The sequence below is a fragment of the Alosa sapidissima genome, chromosome 6, assembly GCF_018492685.1.
Source record: "Alosa sapidissima isolate fAloSap1 chromosome 6, fAloSap1.pri, whole genome shotgun sequence".
NCBI classification, from domain to species: domain Eukaryota; kingdom Metazoa; phylum Chordata; class Actinopteri; order Clupeiformes; family Clupeidae; genus Alosa; species Alosa sapidissima.
The window spans coordinates 15,390,473-15,413,157 of record NC_055962.1 but is presented as its reverse complement, the minus strand read 5'-3'; the positions used below and the strand labels follow the sequence as shown (position 1 = coordinate 15,413,157).

The 22,685-nt window shown below is 42.2% G+C and overlaps 1 protein-coding gene across 1 annotated transcript; it reads left to right on the top strand.

Annotated features, from left to right (window-relative positions):
- The first annotated feature begins 3,980 nt into the window (after window positions 1-3,980).
- Window positions 3,981-22,449, top strand: laptm4a (lysosomal protein transmembrane 4 alpha). The gene is made up of 7 exons (XM_042095156.1): window positions 3,981-4,180; window positions 7,827-7,947; window positions 13,898-13,974; window positions 16,377-16,499; window positions 18,573-18,668; window positions 19,362-19,460; window positions 21,264-22,449. Exons 1-7 carry the CDS (start codon window positions 4,052-4,054, stop codon window positions 21,336-21,338), a joined length of 720 nt encoding a protein of 239 aa, XP_041951090.1. The 5' UTR covers window positions 3,981-4,051; the 3' UTR covers window positions 21,339-22,449.
- The last annotated feature ends 236 nt before the right edge of the window (window positions 22,450-22,685 follow it).

The following is a 22,685-nucleotide window of genomic DNA, read 5'->3' as shown; positions in this document are numbered from 1 at the left end:
AGACCCACACGTCATAACCACAACCCTTTCACAGATGACCCCAGGAGGGGACCTCATCCCAAAAATCTTTGTGGGTGACACGAAAAGAGAAGGGCCTGTAAGAATTTGTTTACTTTTACTACTGCTTATGTGATAGTATTTTGGTCTTTTTATTAAACTGTTTGCTTGTCTATGCTTAGGGTGACTCGGATATAATATTTGATTCCCAGCCTGCCACTGCTGCATATATGCCACGTCCGACAGGACAGGGGAGTCATAGCTTTTTGGAGGACAAGGAGACTCTTGCAGGTAATTCTTTTGCTACGTTGCCAAATAGTATTATGGTGGCTATACAAGACCTTTAAGCACTGGTGTGAAAGATCAACAAATCAGTCAATCTGTGTGTGTGTGTGTGTGTGTGTGTGTGTGTGTGTGTGTGTGTGTGTGTGTGTGTGTGTGTGTGTGTGTGTCAGTCAGAATGAAACATTGCTAAGGCATTTTTTCCTCTGGTGGACTGAGACAAAGTAGACAAAGTTCCTTGTCTAAGGCCACAACATTGGCCTGGTTGATGCCAGACTGCTTTTCAAACTTCAATTGAGGATGAGAGTGGGTCTGAAAACTTGGGATCATCTTCAAAGATATGCATTGAGCTCAATAAGCATCAAACCAGCTAATAGGCTAACTGAAATACATACCATGCCAATCTCTAGGTATGGTGAAGGGTATGTGATGATGTGGGGTTATTTTAATTCCAAAGGCTAAGGGAATTTTATAAGGATGCATATCCTGGATCCATTAAAAATAACTGACCTTTAAAAATAAAAATCTGCCTGCCTCTATGGGAATTCAACATAGGTTTAACATAAATACTTATGCACCCTGTATTTTAATGAAGAACATTTATTTATTTATTATACATTATTCATTCACAAAGAAAATTGGTGTCCTTTAAGAAAATTGGTGTCCATTAAGATCCATTTCCAAAAGATGGAATTCCTGAGTGACTGATGTCTGACTCATTAGCCATTAGACCTATAGGCCTACCATGGAGGCTCAGCGTAAGAGATTCAAGAGAAATACCTTCAGGTTATAACTGCTGTCCCTCCCAGTCATCTCTTAACGGTAAAAAAAAAATACGTCCACTTCTGTTTAACCTAGCCACTGAATGCACTGCTCTTTCTGTCATCATAAGCCCGTCCCATGCCGGATAAGCGGGTTTTTGGTGATCTGGAAACAAATATAAATGGGATCCTTTCCAGACGGACCTGTAGAGCAAATTCAAACAGGTTTGTCTGGCTTCACCCTGGCTGGGACAACATAATCATAAGCGGCTATACTGGGATTCGATCTTTCGGTTTCCAGCCTGAGGTTTGTTTCCCAAAACCATAGTTGCTAACCTGTGAGAAATTGCATTGCAACCAACAAAGTTGCTAACCCCTGACCCACTACTATCAGTTTTGGCTGGGGGTTAACCTGCAAAAAAGAACTATAGGAAGTATTCCAGTAGTATTTAGGGAATGTAGAGATTAGGGATCATAATCGTATAGGAATACTATAGATGTTGTGGCAATCTTGTAGTATTTTGGGACATACTATAGAAGTACTATAAGACTTTCCTATAAAAACCCACTAAGAAAGACTAGAGGGGAAGGATATAAAAGAGGTACATAACAGAGGTATTTATTTTACTACAGAATTACTATAGAAATCTTATAGTTTTACTAGTTCTTTTTCATAAAGGTGTCCAGGGGTCATCTAGGACTGTCTTCTAAATGTATGTTTTATGGATATGTTTACAGGCAGCTCATTCTTCAGAATTTGTCAGCTTTCCTGTGTTTGTCTGGGAGGCACTGAACCGGTTAATGTCACTAATTAGTGGAACCTGTTCCACTGTAAGTGCATTAATTAGCAAGTCCAGGTGACTGGAGCAAAACAACTGAGAGGAGGTGTAATTTCTCTGCCTGAAACATCTGTCTGGCGTCAATGACAAAATGCATAATCAGGAAATCTTTTCTACTTTCAGCTGTCATCAGTGGAGGCGTTGGAGCATTGGTCCTGGCCCTGGTGCTCGTCGGTGCTGTGGTGTACTTCATGAAGAGGAGGGAGAAAGCAAACTATGCAGCGGCCCAGCACACAAACGGCAAAACGATATATCATGCAGCACCGACAAAAGACGAGTTCATATTAGCATAGCCCTACATGCAACATAATGACTATATAAAGGAGGAGATGTTCTCTCACTCTTCAGGGAGTGAGAGGGGGATGAGAAGTACTACAAAGGGTGTGGAGATGATGGAGTAATTGTAAATAAGGTGCAAGAGGAAGAGAGGAAGTGAGAGGGAAAGAAGAAAGAGGGTGAGGAAAGGGAGACTGGCAAGCAGAGGCGTGTCTGAGTGAGAACAAGTACAAAGGGGAAAGATGGGAAATGAAAGTGACAAAACATGTACAGTTCAGTAGCAGTAAAACATAAAAAAAAAAAAAACAGACAAACGACAGGTTAAAAAGATAGACAGGAGCTGGTCAATTAAAAAAAAATTGTTTTATCCAGTGTTTTACAATACAGAAAGAGAGAGAGTAAGAGAAAGAGGGAGAGAAAGAGAGAGGGAGAGAGAGAGATAGTGTGTGCGTGTGTATGCGTGTGTGTGTGTGTGTGTCTTAAGTGCCATGATTTTCATGATTTTTGGTTGTATCACTAGGGCTTTCTGAGATGATGTTCTACTTTGTGTTCCCATTTGTTAACACATGATAATGTATTTATTGATTACCTCTGCCTTAGTTAAGAGGTAATTGTAACACTGCCCTGTCTAAAATGTAGCATATAGCCTAAACTTCTGAGTTGCATTAGTCTCTCAAATGTTCATCATCATTGTCTACAGCTGTAAAAACTCCATTACATTCTACATCAAAAACTAAATCTGTATTATGCTGTTTTTAAGTGTTTTAAGTTGCTGACTTGTGGAGGTTTTACACTTTTGAGTAATAAAGGAGACCTATGGTGTCATGGTGACAGACCTTGTGATTCCTTGTCTAGTCTTGATAAGTAGTTAAAGTGCTGTTGCCAATATTTATATTGAAACATAAAACTGCATTTAGAAGACCAACCTTTTAGACTATTAATGTAGTCTTACCCAGAGCCCTAGAGAAAGATATCTATCTATAAGGCTCTGGCCCATGCTATTGTTATTATATTATTGATTGAATGGACATATTGACATTGTTGTTTATTATTGCTATTCTCCTAGCGTCTGCCAAATCCCTTAACCATAACCATAAAATAAGTGTATGTGCAGGATGAATAATACAAAGAGTGTATTACAGTGTCTGAAAATGGCTCTGCCATCATGAATGGTTTTACTGTAGCTTAGGTAGGTCTTGTTTTTATATTTCTTGATAGCAAAAACTGCAAAAATAAGTTAGCCAACATCTCAGACACGTTCATCAGGCATCATTTGTGAAAGTCATAGAAACACTACTAGCATTATGCATTAAACGTCATACAGTATGTGGTTTCGCATCATGAGAGAAAGCTGTCTATATGTATTATATAAATAGTATATTTGTGCACACACCACGCAAACAATACTAAGCTTTCTGCCTTCCACTGTTTAAATGTGTAGGATGTAATGTTGCCTGGATAGAAATAGGCCTGATCTTTCTGTAGGCTAGACCTAGGCCTACCATGCAGTCTGTTATAGGCTACTGTTTAAATTCAGCGTGTAGGCCCCGGTTCTAGTTTGTTACCCATGTGTAGAAAGAATATGCTGTTGATGGAATTTCCCAGTAACAGTGAGGGATTACGCCAACAAAAGTGGCAAGGATAGCTTAAACAGAGCATTTCTAAATAGGGATGGACTGGCTCAAGTATTACAGCAGCAGCCCTGGTCCCGCCCCTTTCCATTTCCTTTCTTTGGAGGATTGTCTTATATCTTTCTGCCATTGGCTTAGGCAGATGCTTGTCAAGTCCGTATGTCTGTATGTTTTCTTTCGTAACGTCAGTCAGGTAGGGAGGCGTTTCTAGAATTCAGAGTCGACTGTTGTTGATGGTGGAAGTCTTGTAGGTCGTGCTGCTTTCATGATGTTTCTTCCCAACATGCAGGGCGATATGCACTTCAAACCGACTCGCGACAGATTCTACACGACAAGATGTTGTGGGTGCTGCCATGTTCGGACAGGAACTATCATCCTGGGGACATGGTACATGGTATGTGAATGTGGTCGATATGCGTTGGCTAGCTGCAGAAGCCATTTATGCTAGCTTTGCAGGGCTAACAAGAGCTAGCGATTAAAGCTAACGAGCCGTTATTGTCGTGGTGCACTCTGCTGTGCTTTCTGGTTGCTATAATAGTCATAGCACAACTGTTTGTCATTTGTCCATAAATAAGAGTAATAGAGATTATTAGGTGACGTTAGATATCTTGGTTGGTAATGTTAGCGAAACTGACCAGCTAGTTAACGTTAGCAGCTAGCTCGATTGCAAAGTTTACTGAACCAAATGAACCAATCAATGACCTGCAAGGATATTGATGTGATATTAGTCAGTTAATGTAATAGGTTTGATGGACAAAGTTCTAGCATGTTACTGAAATGTGTGGAAAGAGAGATTACATTATTGTTAAAGGTTGATTGACAAGTGCTGTTGTGTGCATTTGCTGAATAGAAGAAGGATAACGTTAACGTCAGTCCCGATGACTAACAAGAGAATGTCTAACCAGGCGCTGCTGTGGTGCTATTAACTGTTAGCTCTAGCTAGCTAGCGAGCAGCATACATACCGTATCAGAATTATACGTGTTTGTTTACTTTCTGGTACTGAAAGTCCTGCAGTTACCGGGGCTAGACAAAATAAAACTATTCATGAATACAATTATCGATTTTAAATATGTTGTTGCGTTTGTTTACATTCGACACGCAAAGATATCCAAAAATTTTAACATTATTTGATCATAATGCTAGCAGACTGCTTTAGCCTTATCTTTAAATGTTTGCTTTTGTTATGATACATTTCCGTTGTTTTGATAACAGGACGACACTGGAGACATGTCCCCAACTAAAAGTGTTTCAAGAGACAGGGAAATAATGTTTATTAGTTAAAGTTAACCATCCTGGCGTGCTAAGTTACGGTAATGCTGTCCAGTTTGGGAGTTAGACAGCCATTGCTCCCCACAAAAAATGCCGTAAGTAAAAGTAATGTCAAACTGGTCGTGTGGAAGTGAGTTCAGAAAACAAGGGGACAGTTCCACTGAATTCCACTGATGGGGAGACTGAACTGGCTGTGATATGCCATTGGTCCTTACAATTGTTCAGCTTCCAGCGTTCCCCACGTTACGCAACAGCTGTTAGGTTTTATGTGAATGTAGGTGCATTAATCCCACACTGCGCCTGTGTGTAGCCTTTCTTTGTAGGCTAGTACACACACACACTCTCACATTTTTTTATTGGTTTGGCTAAATCATGTACATTTCAGGAAAGATTATGTAATGTCAAGTAGAGCTTTTTGCTCCATGTATGTTTTCCCCCTCATTTAATTTAGAATGTTTTGCCCAAAGGACATTTCTGTGTACAGTGTCCTATGGTGACTCTTACTGATACACATGACCTACACACACACACACACACACACACACACACACACACAGCACACACACACAAGGGCATAGTATTTCCATTACATTGACAGAAGCAAATTAAACATAATATGATGTGGTGATTATTTTGATTAAGTGGAATTAGAGGAGGTATAAAGTTTGATGCATTTTATCCAATCTTTGATTCATTAGGTTTTCTTTCATATGTCAAACTAAAGTTGTAGCCCAGGACTTAAACCCTTCAATGCACTGCTCACTCAGAACCTTTGTTTTGTGATCACTCTCCTTTCTGCATATCAAAATGCTGCCTGACCGCTTATTGTTTATAGGACTATCTTTTTCATGCTCATAGTAATGTCTTCCTGGTGCTGTGAAGTCACTGGAATTTCTTCCCCAAACTCAGCATGACTCTGCGTTTCTCACCCAAACATGTTGACTAAATCCTCCAACAAAGCTGCCACTGCTTCTGAAGGTCTAGGGAAGATGTTGGCTGATGTTGTTGTAGGAGGACTCTGTGCCCCATGGTGGTAGGCGCAGGGGGCTCAGGCAGCCTTGGTCTACGAGCTTCATAACAACAGATCAATATACAAACTAATGAAATGGATGATATCAGTTGCAGCAGTTGTGGGGGGGGGGGGGGGGGAAGAAATGTGCCACGGTATATCAGTTCAGGTTTCAAGGATAACACTGGAAATAACAATGCAGTCTTAGCCTGTAGTTCTTACCTTGGTATGCACGCACAAGGTGGTGTAATCGCTTGGGAGAGCTGAATGCTGAAAGGTCAATGGGATTCATGAATCAGTTCTTCTGAGGGCTGGGAGGTCTCTTTTAAGCATTTGAGAAGTGTCAGGATGCACCTGGATATTTCAATACTGTGATCAGTTTTTTTCCCCCCAGTATTTTTTGCATAGCGTAAGTCTGTAGCCTAGAAATCTAGACGCACCCTAGCGGCGACAAATTAATTTGCTCAGCCTGTACGTCTAGTATCAAACCATAGGGATTTCTGTTGGCTGACGCCGTGGACGTCATCCAATCACAGCGCTCTATTTTGCTTGAGAGTCTTAAGGCGGGCTTAACAGGATAACGACAGTCCTGCGACAGTGAACAACAAGGAAGGTGGCTATGGCGAACGAAGAACGGTTGTTTGAATCGGCGTTGGCGTCAACTTTGGAGGAGTTGGACTTGTGCTTTTCTTTGAAAGTTGAGCAACACAATGCACTTAAGTCATTCCTTTCGAAGAAGGATGTATTTGCCGTTTTGCCGACCGGATACGGATATGGTCGTAGCGCTGGCCTATTATATGCCTAGGCAGTTTGAAAGACAATTCTCTGCCCTCCCCTTGGATTAAGCGAGGTGAATGGTTCGATTCCAGACTATACATTTCAATAATATAGGATGGCCCGCCAGGCTAGTAAGTCTGTACTTTTGGTTGACAATGTTAGCCTATGTTAATTTCACATTGGCAGTAGAGGTTAGAGGCGCTAAACTTTAATATTTGGTGCGTTGGACTGGATTGGGTCATAATGAAAAGCAGACCATCGGGTCTGAATGGGATTTTGTGATGCAGCCAGCCTACAGTTATGCTCTACGTAGGGTCCTCCTGAATTTTTTTATTTTATTTTTTCAAATTAATTTAACACATGCCCAGGCCTACATTTTCTTTTCACACGACTGACATTTAACTGTCATTGTCAACCCATGATGTTTTATTGCCTGTGCTTGTGAGCACTGCATTCTGTGGTTTCTCCCCTGGGTTGCAAACTAACTTTATATCCACTCTTGTCTCTAAATACTGCACTCTGACGCTGGTGATGTTTGTTAATTGGTTTTTGTGGGTGTTTGTAGATTTTTAGGTAAAGGTTTTTAAAAGTCTCTTTGTACCGCATAGCTTTTCTTTCTTTCTTTGTTTCTCATTGTCATTTCTTGTTCCTTTTCTCTCACTATTTCTTTCTTTCTCTTTCTGTCTCTCTCTCTCTCTGTCTCTCTTTCTTTCTTTCTTTCTTTCTTTCTTTCTTTCTCTCTCTCTCTCTCTCTCTGTCTTTCTTTCTCTCTCTCTCTCTGTCTCTTTCTTTCTCTCTCTCTCTCTCTCTCTCTCTCTCTCTCTCTGTCTCTTTCTTTCTCTGTCTTTCTTTCTCTCTCTCTCTCTGTCTCTTTCTTTCTCTCTCTCTCTCTCTCTTTCTCTCTCTCTCTGTCTCTTTCTTTCTCTCTCTCTCTCTCTCTCTCTGTCTCTTTCTCTCTCTCTCTCTCTCTTTCTCTCGGTGTAGGTGGTGAATCTGCTGATGGGAATTCTGCTGACAGTGGCTGTTACCCACCCTGAGAACGTGCCCGCCGTTAACCTGCAGTACGAGGCCATCGAGCACTACCTGGCCTCCGACAGGATGTCAGGTAAAAACACACACACTTAAGAGCTCATCAGACCTATTTCGACGACCTTGCAAGCACTTCAGTGGAACTGTGCTGCAAATCTGAAAGCAATCAAAATCCCTTTTCTTTCCATGATGTTTGCTGGTCCCAAAAAGAATGTGACTGCGTGAATGAAAAAGCTTCTGTGAAACCTGTTATTCTTAAGTTCTACTGAAATGCACATGCCAGTTAAAAGGTCTTAAGGCCATTATGGTACTTTCCTTAGAACAAGTTTACCTACTTATTAATTTGGCTGACTTGCAGTAAACTGATATCTAGGACATTATCCCCTCAGTATAGAGGTCATTACCATGAAAACTGTGACCATCCAGTCATAAATGTGCAGGGTCAAAGTCATAAATGTGCAGGGTCAAAGGCCTCTAGCTGATGAATACAGAGCATTGTGAAAGCAACTTTTTAGCAGTCATGAAAAAGAGCACCCCTGACGTTGTGTCTGACCTCTCTTTGATAGGGACTATCTCTTTCTGCCTGTGTCTTTGCTAAACGAAGTTCTGGAATGGCAAATGCCAGAAGCCTGTTTTAACACAAGTCTCCCACCCTCCCCCAAACAGTCCAGTGTGGTTGACTACAAGATGTGTAAGAGCACTAGGTGGAGCAGAGCTTCTCCCCTTTCTGTTCCTCTCCTCTTTCTGTTCCTCTCCTCTTTTCCTTTCCCACCGTCTCTCCATTTTCTCTCTCACTCCTCTTGCTTTCTCTTTTTCCCCCCTTTGCTCTCCGTCCCTTTCCCACATGCCTCTGCTCCTGCCAGCAGACCAAAACTGATCGGCTTCCCAGAAAGGGTGACTCAGGAAAGCACTCGGCAGCCTCCCAGCACAAGTTCCCAACCCATGGATTCATGGAACAGGAACTTCTGTTCAGCAGTTTGGCTTAAACGATTTAAGGCTATTTAATGTTTTTTTATGTGTGTGTGAGAGAAGTAATAATAGGAGAAAAAGTGGAAAAAAACGACAGAGATGCAAAATATACCAAACTGTGTCTTAGAAGTGGTTCAGTAAGGGACAATTGACTGTGTGAAATGCTTTCTAGTTAGAGTGCCATCATCTGGAGGTCTGTGTAGAGCCCCATAAGAAAGTAAGGTTTTGGTAGACATGATCTGGCTTCTGCATCGGGAATCCTAAACGGGGCTCTTTCCCAAAAAAAAATTGTGTGTGTGTGTGTGTGTGTGTGTGTGTGTGTGTCTGTCCGTCCGTCTCCTCACCCCTGACTGGGCGTTGACTCCTGTCTGGAAGGCAGAGTAATGCTTCACCCAGTTTCCTAAATGTGAGGACCTCATATGGCTACAGCCCTTACGGCTTTATCTAATGCCTTCAGCTGACCCAGAATCAGCTTCACCCAGTCAGAGACGATGTGTCATGAAATATTCACCGCTCCACGTCAGATTTTAGACAACAGCCTTCCGCTACCAACTGCTCATAATAGCTCCATGTGCTGCAGGTCACAGCGTTGTCCTGGTTTACGTACAATATGGGAACAATGGTCATACTGTTTTTTTTTTGTTTTTTTTTTAAGTACTTAACTGTATCTTGTAATGTTCCAAAGGTCCTTATTTCGTTTGCTAATGCTTTTGTTGACCTTTATTGACTATCATCAGAGTGCCAGTGGATCTTAAACATGATTTACATGCACTTGTTGAAAGTCAGTCTCGATGTGCAGATGTGACTGATACAACAACATGAATTCAAGTGACGCACGCACCTGCAAGCCAGGATAGATTATCCCTCTGGGCTCTGCCAAAAGAGTATTATTTACCAATGTGGCACAGTAATGAAAACCCTTGCGGACGGCTGGCACTGCTCTCAGTTGGCAGTGCTGTGTGGCTGACTGTTTGGACCAGCATTCGGTCAGTAGCACACAGCCTGCTGCAGCTCCAAGCTTTTCCTCAGATGAGCTTCTTGCTGCAGAGGCATCAAATGCCGCTGCCGCTGAGGTTCAAAGAAGGGGGAGAATTCACCTCCACCACCTATCTCTCTCTCTCTCTCTCTCTCTCTCTCTCTCTCTCTCCTCTCCTCTCTCTCTCTCTCTCTCTCTCTCTCTCTCTCTCTCTCTCTCTCTCTCTCTCTCTCTCTCTCTCTCTCTGTTTCTCTTGTTTCAAAGTACAGTGGCTGCTGCGGCTGTAAGCTGCCTGGGGAGGGATATGACATATTATGGTGGTGTGTGTTGACTGTAACACACATACACACACACTTGCACACACTTGCATGCGCACACAGGAGGAGGTGAGGCAAACAAGGAGTGGTGCCTGTTTCACATCCCAAGTGGGCTAATAGAAATTCAGCAGTTGCTCAGCGGCCCGCTCCCAGCGCCTCAGATGCCTATTTCTCGACTTTCTCTTTCCTGACTCCTTTGTCTCTCTGCTTGTCACTCTGCTCTGTCTGCCATTTTTCGGTTTGTTCTGTTTCCGGCATCTCTTTCTCTGTTCTTCCCACTCCATCTCTCTTCCGTCCCTCTTCGTATTTAGCTCAGATGCTGACAGAGAATGTGAGGTTGATGGAGACAAAGAGAGGGAGGGAACGTCTGTGCGTGTCTGTCTGTGTGTGTGTGTGTGCGCGCATGTGTCCTAGGAGTAACAAGGGAAGTGTGAGAATAGGAGTGTGCATAACGTGGGGAAGAGAGTGAGGGAATGTGTGTGTGTGTGTGTGTGTGTGTGTGAGAGACCAAGGAAGTGTGTGTGTGTGTGTGTAAATGCCCTTTTTTTGTTTATGTATCTGTGAAGGAGATGCGTAGAAGCAGAGATATGCTAACACTTTCTCCCTGGCTGGCAAACTAGCATTCCACAATGCTTCAGACGGCTTTTAATTACAACTGGCTCATCTTGACCTCGTCTTCCGTGCAAGCACTCAGTGTGTTTGTGTGCGTGTGTGAGTGTGTATCTGTGTGTGTTTGCGACGAGAGCTTAGGATTCCTCAGGGTAAACTGAAGTGAATTGAGAGAGTGAGTAGACAAGGCCGCTCGCCTCCACCCCCCTCCCCCTTGCTAACACACACTCCGCCGCAAACTCCATTTATGCACAGATCAATACTAAGCTGTTATAAACTATAAAACTATAAACAGTCCTCCGAGACCACTGGCCTGTTGCCTGCTGTAGTGCAAAGCACAGACAGGGTGAGGAGCCCAGCCCGCCTACTCTCACCTACTTAGCCACGCGCAAATCAATTAACTTGAATAGTGGCGGACGGGTCTCTTAGCTGTAAAATGTCACTGTGGAATGATGCGTTGCACCCTGTGGTGTTCCCCACGGGACTTAAGCATGTTCATGCCACTATGATGAGCACAGACGTTCGAAAATGTTGAGATTTAGCGTTCCGGGTCATCTGGTTTATCGGTTTTCCCCCCTCCGGGAGGTCAAATTGTTTAGTGGAGCAGTTTAGGATGCTTGCAAAATAGCCCCAAAGCAGTTTATCTGCCGTGAGATTGGCCTTGAGTGAACCGAAACTGTTGTTTGTTTATTTGTGTGTTTGCCACTCACACCTGGGGGATATTCCATCAACCTCGCTAATAAAGGCGGCGCTTAACAGAAATAGCCTGGTTTGAACTAGCGTAGAGTTTCACTTGGGGCTGAAGCCGTTCCATTAACTCAAGTTAGCGGCATCTTGGCCTCGTTTATTCAAGCGAGGTTTAGTTTAGCCAAAGATGGTTGATTACGAAGATACTTCATGAGAGGCCATTTCCTGTCCCTGGAAATTTATGCAAATAGGGTAGCAGTACACGCCCCTGCACATTTATGCAGTGATCGGGCTCTCTTTTTAACATTTTTCTGAGCAATGGATGCACATTTCGGACACGGTATCATGATCTCCAAACCCTCCTCCCTATTTCAGTAGAATGTCGTGATAGTATGACCCTCCAGTCGGGAGAAAATTTATTACACATTAATGAAGGTGTACACCAAGTTTATTTTGTACTCCGGCTTGTCTGGCGTGGAACCGAGGCGTTCAAATATAAGTCATACGTCAGTGACACGCCCCTGTGCAGGCGGGAACTGGACCAGAGCCCGTCTCTGACTGAACTCCACTTTGCCCTCATAGACATGAACTAGGACGACCCATCTTGCTACGCATTCATTATCAATGACCAGAGTTCACCTAGATGGCGATCGCGGGCGAGTCCAAAATACATGGGGTCCTATGGAGCTACATGGCTACATTTATTGTTTTCACCTATTTAACAACTGAAACCCTCAGATTTTATTTTATTTTTCGCAAAATGGATATGGATTATCAATCAAAAGTGAAATAATCCGGGTATCATGTCCTTTCGTTTTCTTACAGGTTGGGTCGTTGTTGCCCATAACACGCTAGCATTGATGCTATGCTATGCTATGATCATGCTAATGAATGACGTCATTGACACGTTTGAAAGGCTTTTTAGGACAATTAAGTGACTTTAAAAAATATAATACTCAACCAAGTGTATTGTCTTTGTCTCCCCTTTTGAATACAATATTCAAATTACTTGAAAAAAATTATATCCCGAGAAAAGTGGATTTTGAGGGGTACAGCTCCATAGACCTCCATTCATTCTGGACTCGCCCCGCGAGCGCCCCTAGATGCAGTACCACACCGGAAGAGTTCCGAGAGTGAAGGTTCTCCCCTTATTAGACATTCTCTGGTTCAGCTTCATCTCTGCTCGTGCACAAGGTAGAAAAGTAGACCAAAACAGTAGATTGACGAAAAGACGATATATGTCGTAAAATTAAGACAATACTAGACGATTTCTGTTCGATAGGCAAGCGCCATGAAAGTCATCAAATTTAACATCGAGAGAAAAAAATAGATTGCCTACAGAAATTGGAGAATAATGAAAGCATACATTTAAAACAGCAATGCTAATGGTTTGAAATCAATTGCGAGCTTTATAGGCTTCACTCTTGAACACATACAGTCTTGAACAAAACGAGTGAATGAATAAATGGTATAAACTTAAATAGGCATATATTCAAACCTATCTATAGTCTACGTTCTTATATTAAAAGAGTTCACTCCAAATTATTGTCTAGGTTTAGGTGGTCATAAAATAAATTAGTATCAACATAATAGCCTATTGTCTCCCATAAGTCCCAAAGTGTTTGAAATAAAGTTATCTGAAATGCAATGGCTTTCAATTCAATTTATGCCTAGTATTTAATCTGTGTAGCACACAGTTGATTTGATATTCATGAACAATCGTTGACACATGAAGCAGTTTTAATTTAGCTGCCTAGGCAACAGAATAATTATCCTTTGACTTGCATCAGATATAATATAGCCCCACTGGCAAAGCGGTCACTGAACAGCCTACCAAATGTGCATGACCCTTTATCAGCAGTAGACATATGTCTTTCATCAAAGATTATAACTAAAAATGCCATTATCAAGGTGATAAACAATGTAGCCTTACTTCGTATGGGAAGCGAACCTGCGAACACGCAAAAATGGAATTCCTTTCCTATGCCATTTCGCTGCACGTTACACCACCACCGAACGTAAGTGATTCAGAGTAGCACAATTTCTAGAACCACACGCATGTGAAGTTAAAACATTTTAAATCGCTTAATCTTCATACATTCTTTGGAGCTAGTGAATGTGTAAATCCATGCTTGGTGCACTGTTGGAAAAAAACATTTCTATAGGCCTACTTCTATTTTTGAAGTTGTAGGCTACAGGTTGACGGAACCATCTTTTTGGACTCGTTTTCCGACTGATTGTTTTTTTTGCAACACAGCTTAATTTAGCTTGAAAGTTAACCTGCTACGGAGCAGGTTAGTTCAGTGGCATAAATTCCCATGGTAACCAAGCTGGGATTCACGTTAACCTCATTAATGGAACGGAATTCTCACTAAAATGAGCGAGACTTATCGAAATAAGCCAGGTTTGGCCTTTAGCGAGGTTGATGGAATACCCCCCTAAACTCTTGTTTTGTTTTGTTCCCCCAGAAAATGCCTGCGTGGGATTCGCCATCTCTCTCCTGATGGTTACCATCAGCGCCATGATGGTCTACGGAGCCATCACTGTAAGTCATTTAAAGCACTGTCCACTCTGTGTCTGTGTGTGTTTGTCTGTGTGTGTGTGTGTGTGTGTGTGTGTGTGTGTGTGTGATCTAAAGCATTGTTCATTTTGTGTGTGTGTGTGTGTGTATTGTGTTGTGTACGATCTAAAGCATTGTGTGTTTGTGTGAGAAAGATAGGGTGTGTGAGACCAACCCAGAGAGTGATCGAGATGGAGCATGTTGTTTGTGCATACCTGTGTATGAGCTGTCTTCCAAACCAAACCATAACCAGACTCTGGGAGCACACTGCCTGCAAGGCGTGGGTGGAAGAATAGTGTTGTGTTCTTTGTAGGGCTGCAACTAACAATTACTTTCATAGTCAATTAATCATATCATTAATTAATTTATAGTTTAATCTGTTGATTGTTGTATTTGTTTGATTAATTGATTAGTTGTTTAGTTGATAAATGTCAGAAAATGGTGGTTTTGTCAACATGTTTAGTATACTATATAAGAAAATGTAAAAAAAAAAAGACCCTAACTGATATTATCAAAATAGTGTCTCTGTGTGTGTGTGTGTGTGTGTGTGTGTGTGTGTGTGTGTGTGTGTGTGTGTGTGTTCATAATCTACACAATCAAAGCTGTTGAGTGTCGCTCTGTGTCTGCGGTCTTCGCAGACGTGCCAGCTTTGATGTGCTTCTGGCCCTCCAGAAGCCATGCGTGTGAAAGAAACCTTTCTCAATGAGCTCTTATTGGAGATGCAGATGTGCTACTGCATTTCACATCATTTTGGTACAAGGCTGCCAAAGCAATTGTGTGTGTGTGTGTGTGTCTCTATCTCTCTGTGTGTGTGGATGTGTGGTTGTGCGTGTGCGTGATAATCTGACCATTTCTTTGTAGGGTTGTCTGAAAAGCTGAATCTGTGTAATTTATTTGTTTGTTTGTTTATTTATTTGTTTAATGGTATGCCTTCTCCACTGTAATCAGTTATGGACAAAAAGTCAATACCAACAGACTGTAGCAGAGCCTCACTGAATGCCCTACCAGTGTTTATGAGTCTCAAGTCTGTTTTCTTGTGCTTGTTTTCATCGTGTAACCTTCCAGAGGGAACCAGTCCTGCAAAGGTTTGGGATTTGCATAGACCCCTTCCCTTCAGTTACCAAACCAAACCCACCTGCAGCCGAGTAGCACCCTGGTCAGCGCTAGCTGGGCTTCCATTCAACTCATTAGCACGTTTTAAGTGCATTCATGAGAATTTGTACAATTGCAAATTATTACTAATAAAAACTAGATTCCATTAACCTCTGTTATGCCATATGCAAATTGAGGGTTGATCGACCCCCCACCCCCCTCCCCCTTTAACGAATCACATTTCTATTCACATTAGAAAGTTTTATGCTAATTATTACTAGTCAGAATTTCTTATTCAAATGGTCCAAATGCGCATTAGAAAGTTGGATAACTGAAACCCAACTAGTGTCTGATTGAAATGAGTGGCCCATGTGTGGTTGCACAGTCCCTAAAGGTGGTGCTGGACTAGTGTAGTTGTGAGTTTTGAACTTTCTAGAACCTTGTAGGATCCCCAGAGTTACCCATTGCTGTAGTCCATACACAACGTTGCTTGAAAGGGTTAAATGGGTATTGTTTCTTGTGCCAAAAGAACTTAGTTATGCTTTTATGTATGAGTGAACCTCAATAACAGTCTTATCCGCAAAGTGTGGTTGGTGTGTGACTGCCAACTTTCATACCTATCAAAGCACAAGCATACCTAATGCGTAACTAACCAACCAGCCATTTAACTTTGGTTCCAAAGTAATTCCAAAGTGGTTATCGGATGTGTTGTTGCCTGTTTTGTAATGAAAATGGCTACTGCCACAACGACCCTATCCAGATAAGGTTTGCTCAATCCTCATTTGGCAGAATTAATTATGGGTATGTGGGTTGCTTTGGCTAGAAAAGGCTTGATTTTAGGCCGGGGTCAGACGGACTGCTGGCCAAGACGGGCTGAGCAAAAGAGGGGCCGCGCTTGCGGCGGCCTGCATTCCCGATGGCCGTGCGATGTGTGCAAAGGCGTGGCGGCCGCCAGCCGGGGTCAGAGTGGAGCCTTCTGGAAAAGTCCACAGTCCAGACTTTGTTTGTGCGCTCATCCCCCCCCCCCCCCCCACACACACACACACACACACACACACACACACACACACACACACACACCACCATCACATCACATAGAAAGTCATGGAGCCATGGGCTGTTGGCACGTTTGCTCTGCATACAGCCCTTTTCATACAGCCTTAGAAAAAAAGTAGTGAATAGAAAATGTGACTAATGAATAGTGTGGTGGAAGTGTGTAGATTATGATAGTCAAATTATGTGAGTGATGTAATCCTGACTGTGTGTGTGTGTGCTTTTGTGCGTTTTGTTTGCAGCATCGTGATGGGTGGCTCATTCCATTCCTCTGCTACCAGATGTTTGATTTCATCCTCAGCTGTCTCGTGGCCGTCAGCTCTCTGACCTACCTGCCGCGCATCAAAGATTACCTGGATCAGCTGGTCAGCACTTTAACTCACCTGTGCCTGCCCATACAGCTTCCCTTTAATACCTAGAGTCTTCATCTCCAACACTACAAACTAGGGATCGACCGATATGGATTTTTTTAGTGCCGATACCGATACCGATTTTTTCCATCAGCCTTAGCCGATGACCGATACAGGCTGCCGATTTTCTTGAGCCGATATTTGGAGCCGATACTGCTTTTATTTTGCTCCCTCAATTTACATTATACAAATGACACATAATTACACAAATGATGATAACAAATGTTATAAGTCTCAATTTAAAAAGGAACATTTAATGAACTTATGATGGATGCACTGGATATGGTTAACTGTGCAAAATGCTTTCATCAACATCTTACAACACAGCCTTGATGATGCATTGCTTGCTGACATATTATAAGACATAATTCAAGTCATCACAAAATGTCCTTTGTCAACACATTTAAATAATTTAAGAAAACAATAAGCCTGAAAAGTAGCTATTGAAATAAAGTGCTTGATTTGTCATTTTAGACTGCATGGTTTCAATTTTTCTATGTCTATATTTTTCTAAAAAAAAGCTGCCAGATTTGTCAACCACAGAACATAAATCAGCAGAGGAAAATAACGTGGAAATAACGTGGTGTCAGATGTTTATGTTCTAAACGGCATCAACGTCAAAAGGTATAAAACCGTATCTCTCAAAGTTTTAAAATCTCTCCTTCAGGTAGCGCAGCACTCTCATATCGCTGTGATGCGTGTGTCCCACTCAGTGAAACAGACTAGACGCACACACAAACTTCTGTTTGGTAGCTGACGAACCACCATTGAACTGGATTGATAATGATCACGTTAGCAAACGGCTCTAAACAAGTAAGGCATACACGGTATGGCTGGTACATGATAAACGTTAACACGAATTAATATTCAACTACACGTCTCTCATTATTAAAGCTCTGATATCACTGCGATGGCAACTCCGCCCCGCTCGAAGGGAGAGGGGGAGGGAGACACACACACCACACGCGTCCAAAACTCAGCCAGGTGGTCGCTGAATAAAACTCCCACAAATATCTCGCAACAACGTCGGCATTACTTATTCATATGATTGACCAGTGTTCGTAACAGCTACCGCTAACGCATGCATACGGATAGCCTACAACTTAGCTATTTGCAGCTCCCTAAATACAATGGCAAGCATGTTTTATAGAACAGGCATTCAGGGAGGGAGACACACACACACACACCACACGCTCCAACACTCAGCCAGGTGGTCGCTGAATAAAACTCCCACAAATACCACGGAGCAACGTTGGCATTAGGCTACTTAATCATATGACCAGTGTTTGTAACAGCTACCGCATGAATATGGATAGCCTACAACTTAGCTATTTGCAGCTCCCTAAATACAATGGCAAGCAGTTTTAGGCTATAAACGATCATTAAGCATTAAAAAAAGTAGCTTACCTATCTATCATTCGTGTTTTTCATTTGGACCCACAAACTTGCTTCCACCTTCAAAGTGTATGGCAATATTTCAGCTAAGTCAAACAGTTAAAAGATGCTTTGAAAGTTTAAAGTTTACTGTTGTCTTGAAGAGCAGGATTTCAGCACTCTGCTCGTGGGGGAGGGGCAGTCTGCACGTGAATTGCAGCGTCTCCAGCAACACAGAGCTGCCTGTGGACGCCTGTAAATAATGCGGGGGAAAAACTATCGGCGAATGCAGCGGCTTATCGGCCGATGCCGATACACGTAAAAAACGCAAATATCGGCCCGATATATCGGTCGATCCCTACTACAAACACTTCAACACTCCACTCCAAATTTACACATACATAACAGTGCAACATTTTTCTTTTGGGTTTTATGTCATATCGTATTGGTGCTTTCCTTTTCCTTCAGAAAACCATCTTTTAATCCTGTATACTGTTTACTCTTTTTGAAGTTGAATTAATTTCTAATTGGCCTTTTTAAAATTGGCCTAAGTGCATATATTCCTAAAACAAATTCAGTCAAAGAACAGCAATTTGAACGAGCTCATATTGTTTGTCTGTTGGCACTAACAAAATCTCTCTCTCTCTCTATCAGCCGGACTTCCCCTACAAGGACAACCTGCTGTCTCTGGACTCCAGCTGCCTGCTGCTCTTTGTCCTTGTCTTCTTCGCCTTACTCATCATCCTCAAGGTAGAGGAGGATCTGCTTGGAGTCCTGAGTTTATAGCCAAATCACTTCCTTGATGCTACTCTTATAAATAGATATACAAGGGTCTCCTGGATCTCTGTACTGAATGTTACTCCAGTATAGCTTGGTCTGAAGCCCACTGAAGTCTTAATGACTTGATACCTTCCCTCAGTGCAGGATCCTTATACTGTACAGTGCATATATATAATTACAGGCTTAGCTGAGTTATTTAAGCAATAAGCCCTGAGAGGCCGTAGGTTACGCTGATTTTACAACAGCTAAGGGGTGTTGTTAGGCACGACGCGCTAGCGGAGAAATGTAACGATTTATTCATAGATAATCATTCTTCCGCCAAGAAATATATGTCCTCTATCTGAGTGGTTGCTAAGCAACGTCGAGACGCAGCTACTTGTATCAAGTTGTGGTAGCGCAGTCATATAGAACGGAATGCGGTCAAGGTGTATGTTTGTGCTGGATTTTACAACGGCATCGAACACGATTCAGCCAATCATAATCAAGGACCGGAACTATCAGTTTTAAAATGTTTTACTACCCACAGGTGAATGTTTGGCACTTGGCACTTTCCAATTATTCACCCTCGAAAAGTTTAAATTGGGTCTCCTTGACACATTGTGTCAACCTTGCAATATAGTGCATTCAGCTTCAACTTTAACTTGCGCATTGTTTCTCACACAGGCCTACCTGATCAACTGTGTGTGGAACTGCTACAAGTATATCAACAACAGGAACATGCCTGAGATTGCGGTCTACCCTGCCTTTGAAGCCCCCCCTCAGGTAAGTGCTTCCAAGTGTTTGTTGTCTTCTAAGGGCTAGTCCACACGCACCAAACAGATCTTCCAGGTCTTCCCTGGAACCGTATCAAGAATATTTGCGTCCAAACGGATCCATCTCAACACGACTCAACACGTTACTTCATATCCTTGGCCTATAGGTGACACTGTTTCTCTTACAGAAATTGACCAAAGCTTGCGCGCTGTAGGTTATACAAACATACAGAATAGGCTACGACGAAAATGGCTAGTGCAAGGAAACCAGAATTGTTTGTGTGGACTGATGGTGAACTGCCAACTGTAGTCAACTGTAAAACTAATAAACTTCATTTTTACGGTTTGTGATGGGTGCAGTCCCATCCTTTATTTGGCTAACGCAGGTACAAATAATCTCCTTTACTTTCTTTGGTTGTAGGATAGTCTGCGATTCACATTAGTTTTGGCTATCACCGCAAGTGCATAGGCTACTAATCGCTAGGTCTACCCAAGTTCTAGGCTATTCTGTCGCCACATTTATAATATTGCTATAATACCTTTGTTAGTAACAGTTGATATATTTGCCTGCATCAAATCACGCATTCGCATTTAGTGCGCATCTACCATAGGCTTAACATGAGTTAAGTGTCTTTGTCAAAGTCAAAGTCAAAGTCAGCTTTATTGTCAATTTCTTCACATGTTCCAGACATACAAAGAGATCGAAATTACGTTTCTCACTATCCCACGGTGAAGACAAGACATATTTTACCAATTTAGGTCCACAGACAAACATAACATTCAAGTAAACAAAAAAGTAAGTAAATAAGTAAATAAGAGGGCACATATAATAATGAAAAAATAAGAGCAGCAAAATTTGGTTGAAATTGTGCATAGACAGTCAATAAAAATACTAGTGCAAATTCAGGCCAATAAAAGGCTTGGGTAGTTCTGTTTGACCTAAGTAAGAAGAAAGTGGCATAGTGGTGCAAGTTATGTAAGAGCAGCAGAAGTGTTGTGTTTTCAGGACAACAACACCAGTTGTAAAGTGTACAAGTGTGCAAGTGTGCAAGTGGAGTAGTGCAGGCGGCCATTTTGGGTATGCTCATATCTGACTTCACTAGACTATGAATACATTTATTTATGTTGTAAGACATGTAAAATAAATGAATGAAACTGGCACTACGCACTAAGTCATTTAAACTTACACCGCACTTCCCTAATTACTTCTGACTAGTTCTCTCGCGTCACTGACGATAGCTAGAAATGCATTTAAGAAAACACAGGGAAAACACTGTTCAGTCTACCAAGTCATGATAAGCTATTGGCGCTGCGCAGCACCAGTTGTGATATTTATCCTACTGAGTGTAATCGTAGGTAATGTCATGTATGAAAACTAGTATTGTTAGGCAATACTATAAGTGTCAAGTCCAGGGCAGCTGAGGTGTGGTGATGACATCATCAATACGCAAGTATGCGGTTTCGCCGTCCAAACAAACTCGCAAGGGCTACGGTTTCCAATTTTTCCACCCTGGGACCAGGTTTCAAAAAAGTGCGGTTTCAGGCAGTGCGTTTACAGGATTCGTTTGGACGATCGGCCAAGACGATGCAAAACCTGTGCGTTTAACCCAAAAAGCGTCTCCGTGTGGACGGGGCCTAAGTGACCACGCAGACTGCAAGTGACTAGCGACTGTGTAATGTTAATGTAATTCAGCCATTACAGGCAAAATCGCCACAGGTGGCACGAAATGTCTTGCGACGTTCTTCCTAACTGCCATATAGCCTCTTTTCATAAGACGTTCTCTCATGGCAAAACTTTGGTTTCCTCCCACAGTACGTGCTGCCCACCTACGAGATGGCCATGAAGATGCCTGAGAAGGAGCCGCCCCCACCTTACATGCCCGCCTGAACATCCCCCTGACCCTTCCCAACAGCCCCTAACCCCCCCGTCCCACACACACACACACACAAACACACACACTTTTACCCCTCACCCCTCTCCACCCTTTTATCCTGTCCTCCTCCCCCCACCTATTCTACCCCACCCACCCCACTCCAACTCCCCCCCCCCCCCCCTTCCCTTGCGTGTTGAGTAGTGATCCGGTCGGTCGTGGCAGCCAGATGAGATGGTAAAGGCAGGGTTGCACAGGGTTGCCTGCTGAGGTGGACTTGAGCTTGTGTACATAACAAAAAAGAAGTTAAAATAAGTTTTTCTGTCACTTTTTGTCTCCCCTCATTCTTTTCCATCATACACTGTCTTTCTGTTTTTTTTTAATTTTTTTTATTTGCCTGAATCCTTTGTTTGAGTCCTTTGTTTAAGTTCTTGGATGTGTTTTGTGAAAGGGGATATTGTGTAAAGTAACTGCTTACGAAGCCTATTCCAACCATAAGTCAAGCACCGTCCTGTCTTTTTTTTTTTTTTAGGTTGAATATTTATGAGGCACTTTTAATACAGAGAAGACCTCTTGAGACAATCCGTACGGATTCTTAATGATTGATATTACTCTTTACTGTTGCCTGTTTTCCTTTTTTTCCATTTTAACTATGTGTTATATGTTTATGACTTAAAGTTTTGTCTTAACCATGTTTGAAGTGTTTGGTGAAAGAGGGTTGTAGCACTTTTAAAAAAACAAAAAACAAAGTATATATTTCTTATTTTGAATAACCCTTTCTCTTTGACGTGGCCAGATCCTGTTTGACCATGCTAAGTTTTCCACATTGTGGCTGAAGTCGTTATTGTGATCCACCCTTGTGTTTATCCAGTAGCTTTTGAGGTGTGCTTTTGGCCAGTGGTCCTGGGGTGGCTTGCTTTCTCGCTCCTCACGAAGGGACAGCGCCCCCTGGAGATGTGGAGAAGTATGGCTACTGTTGTGATCATCTGTGAATGCATGCTACTCTTTATTTTACCAGCCTTTAGTTTCACATGCAGTCTGAACCATTGTGGATATTGTAAAAACACACATACACACACATTCACAGAATGGCTTCAATAAAAATTTCAAAAACATTTGTATCCATCACATGACCCTAAGATGCCCTTTTTTCTGTGTTTTTCCTCTGAGCAGTAGAAATGCTACAAGATTGTTTGGATAGGACCGAATTTAATGCTCCATGCATTCATCCATTTGAGACCCTTATCACTTTACTGACAATACTGCTGCTACATCTGTGCAACAAACAGCAGCAGGACAGGCTCATAAGGTCATGAACAGTGGTGGAATGTAACGAAGTACAAATACTTACAAATACTCGATGA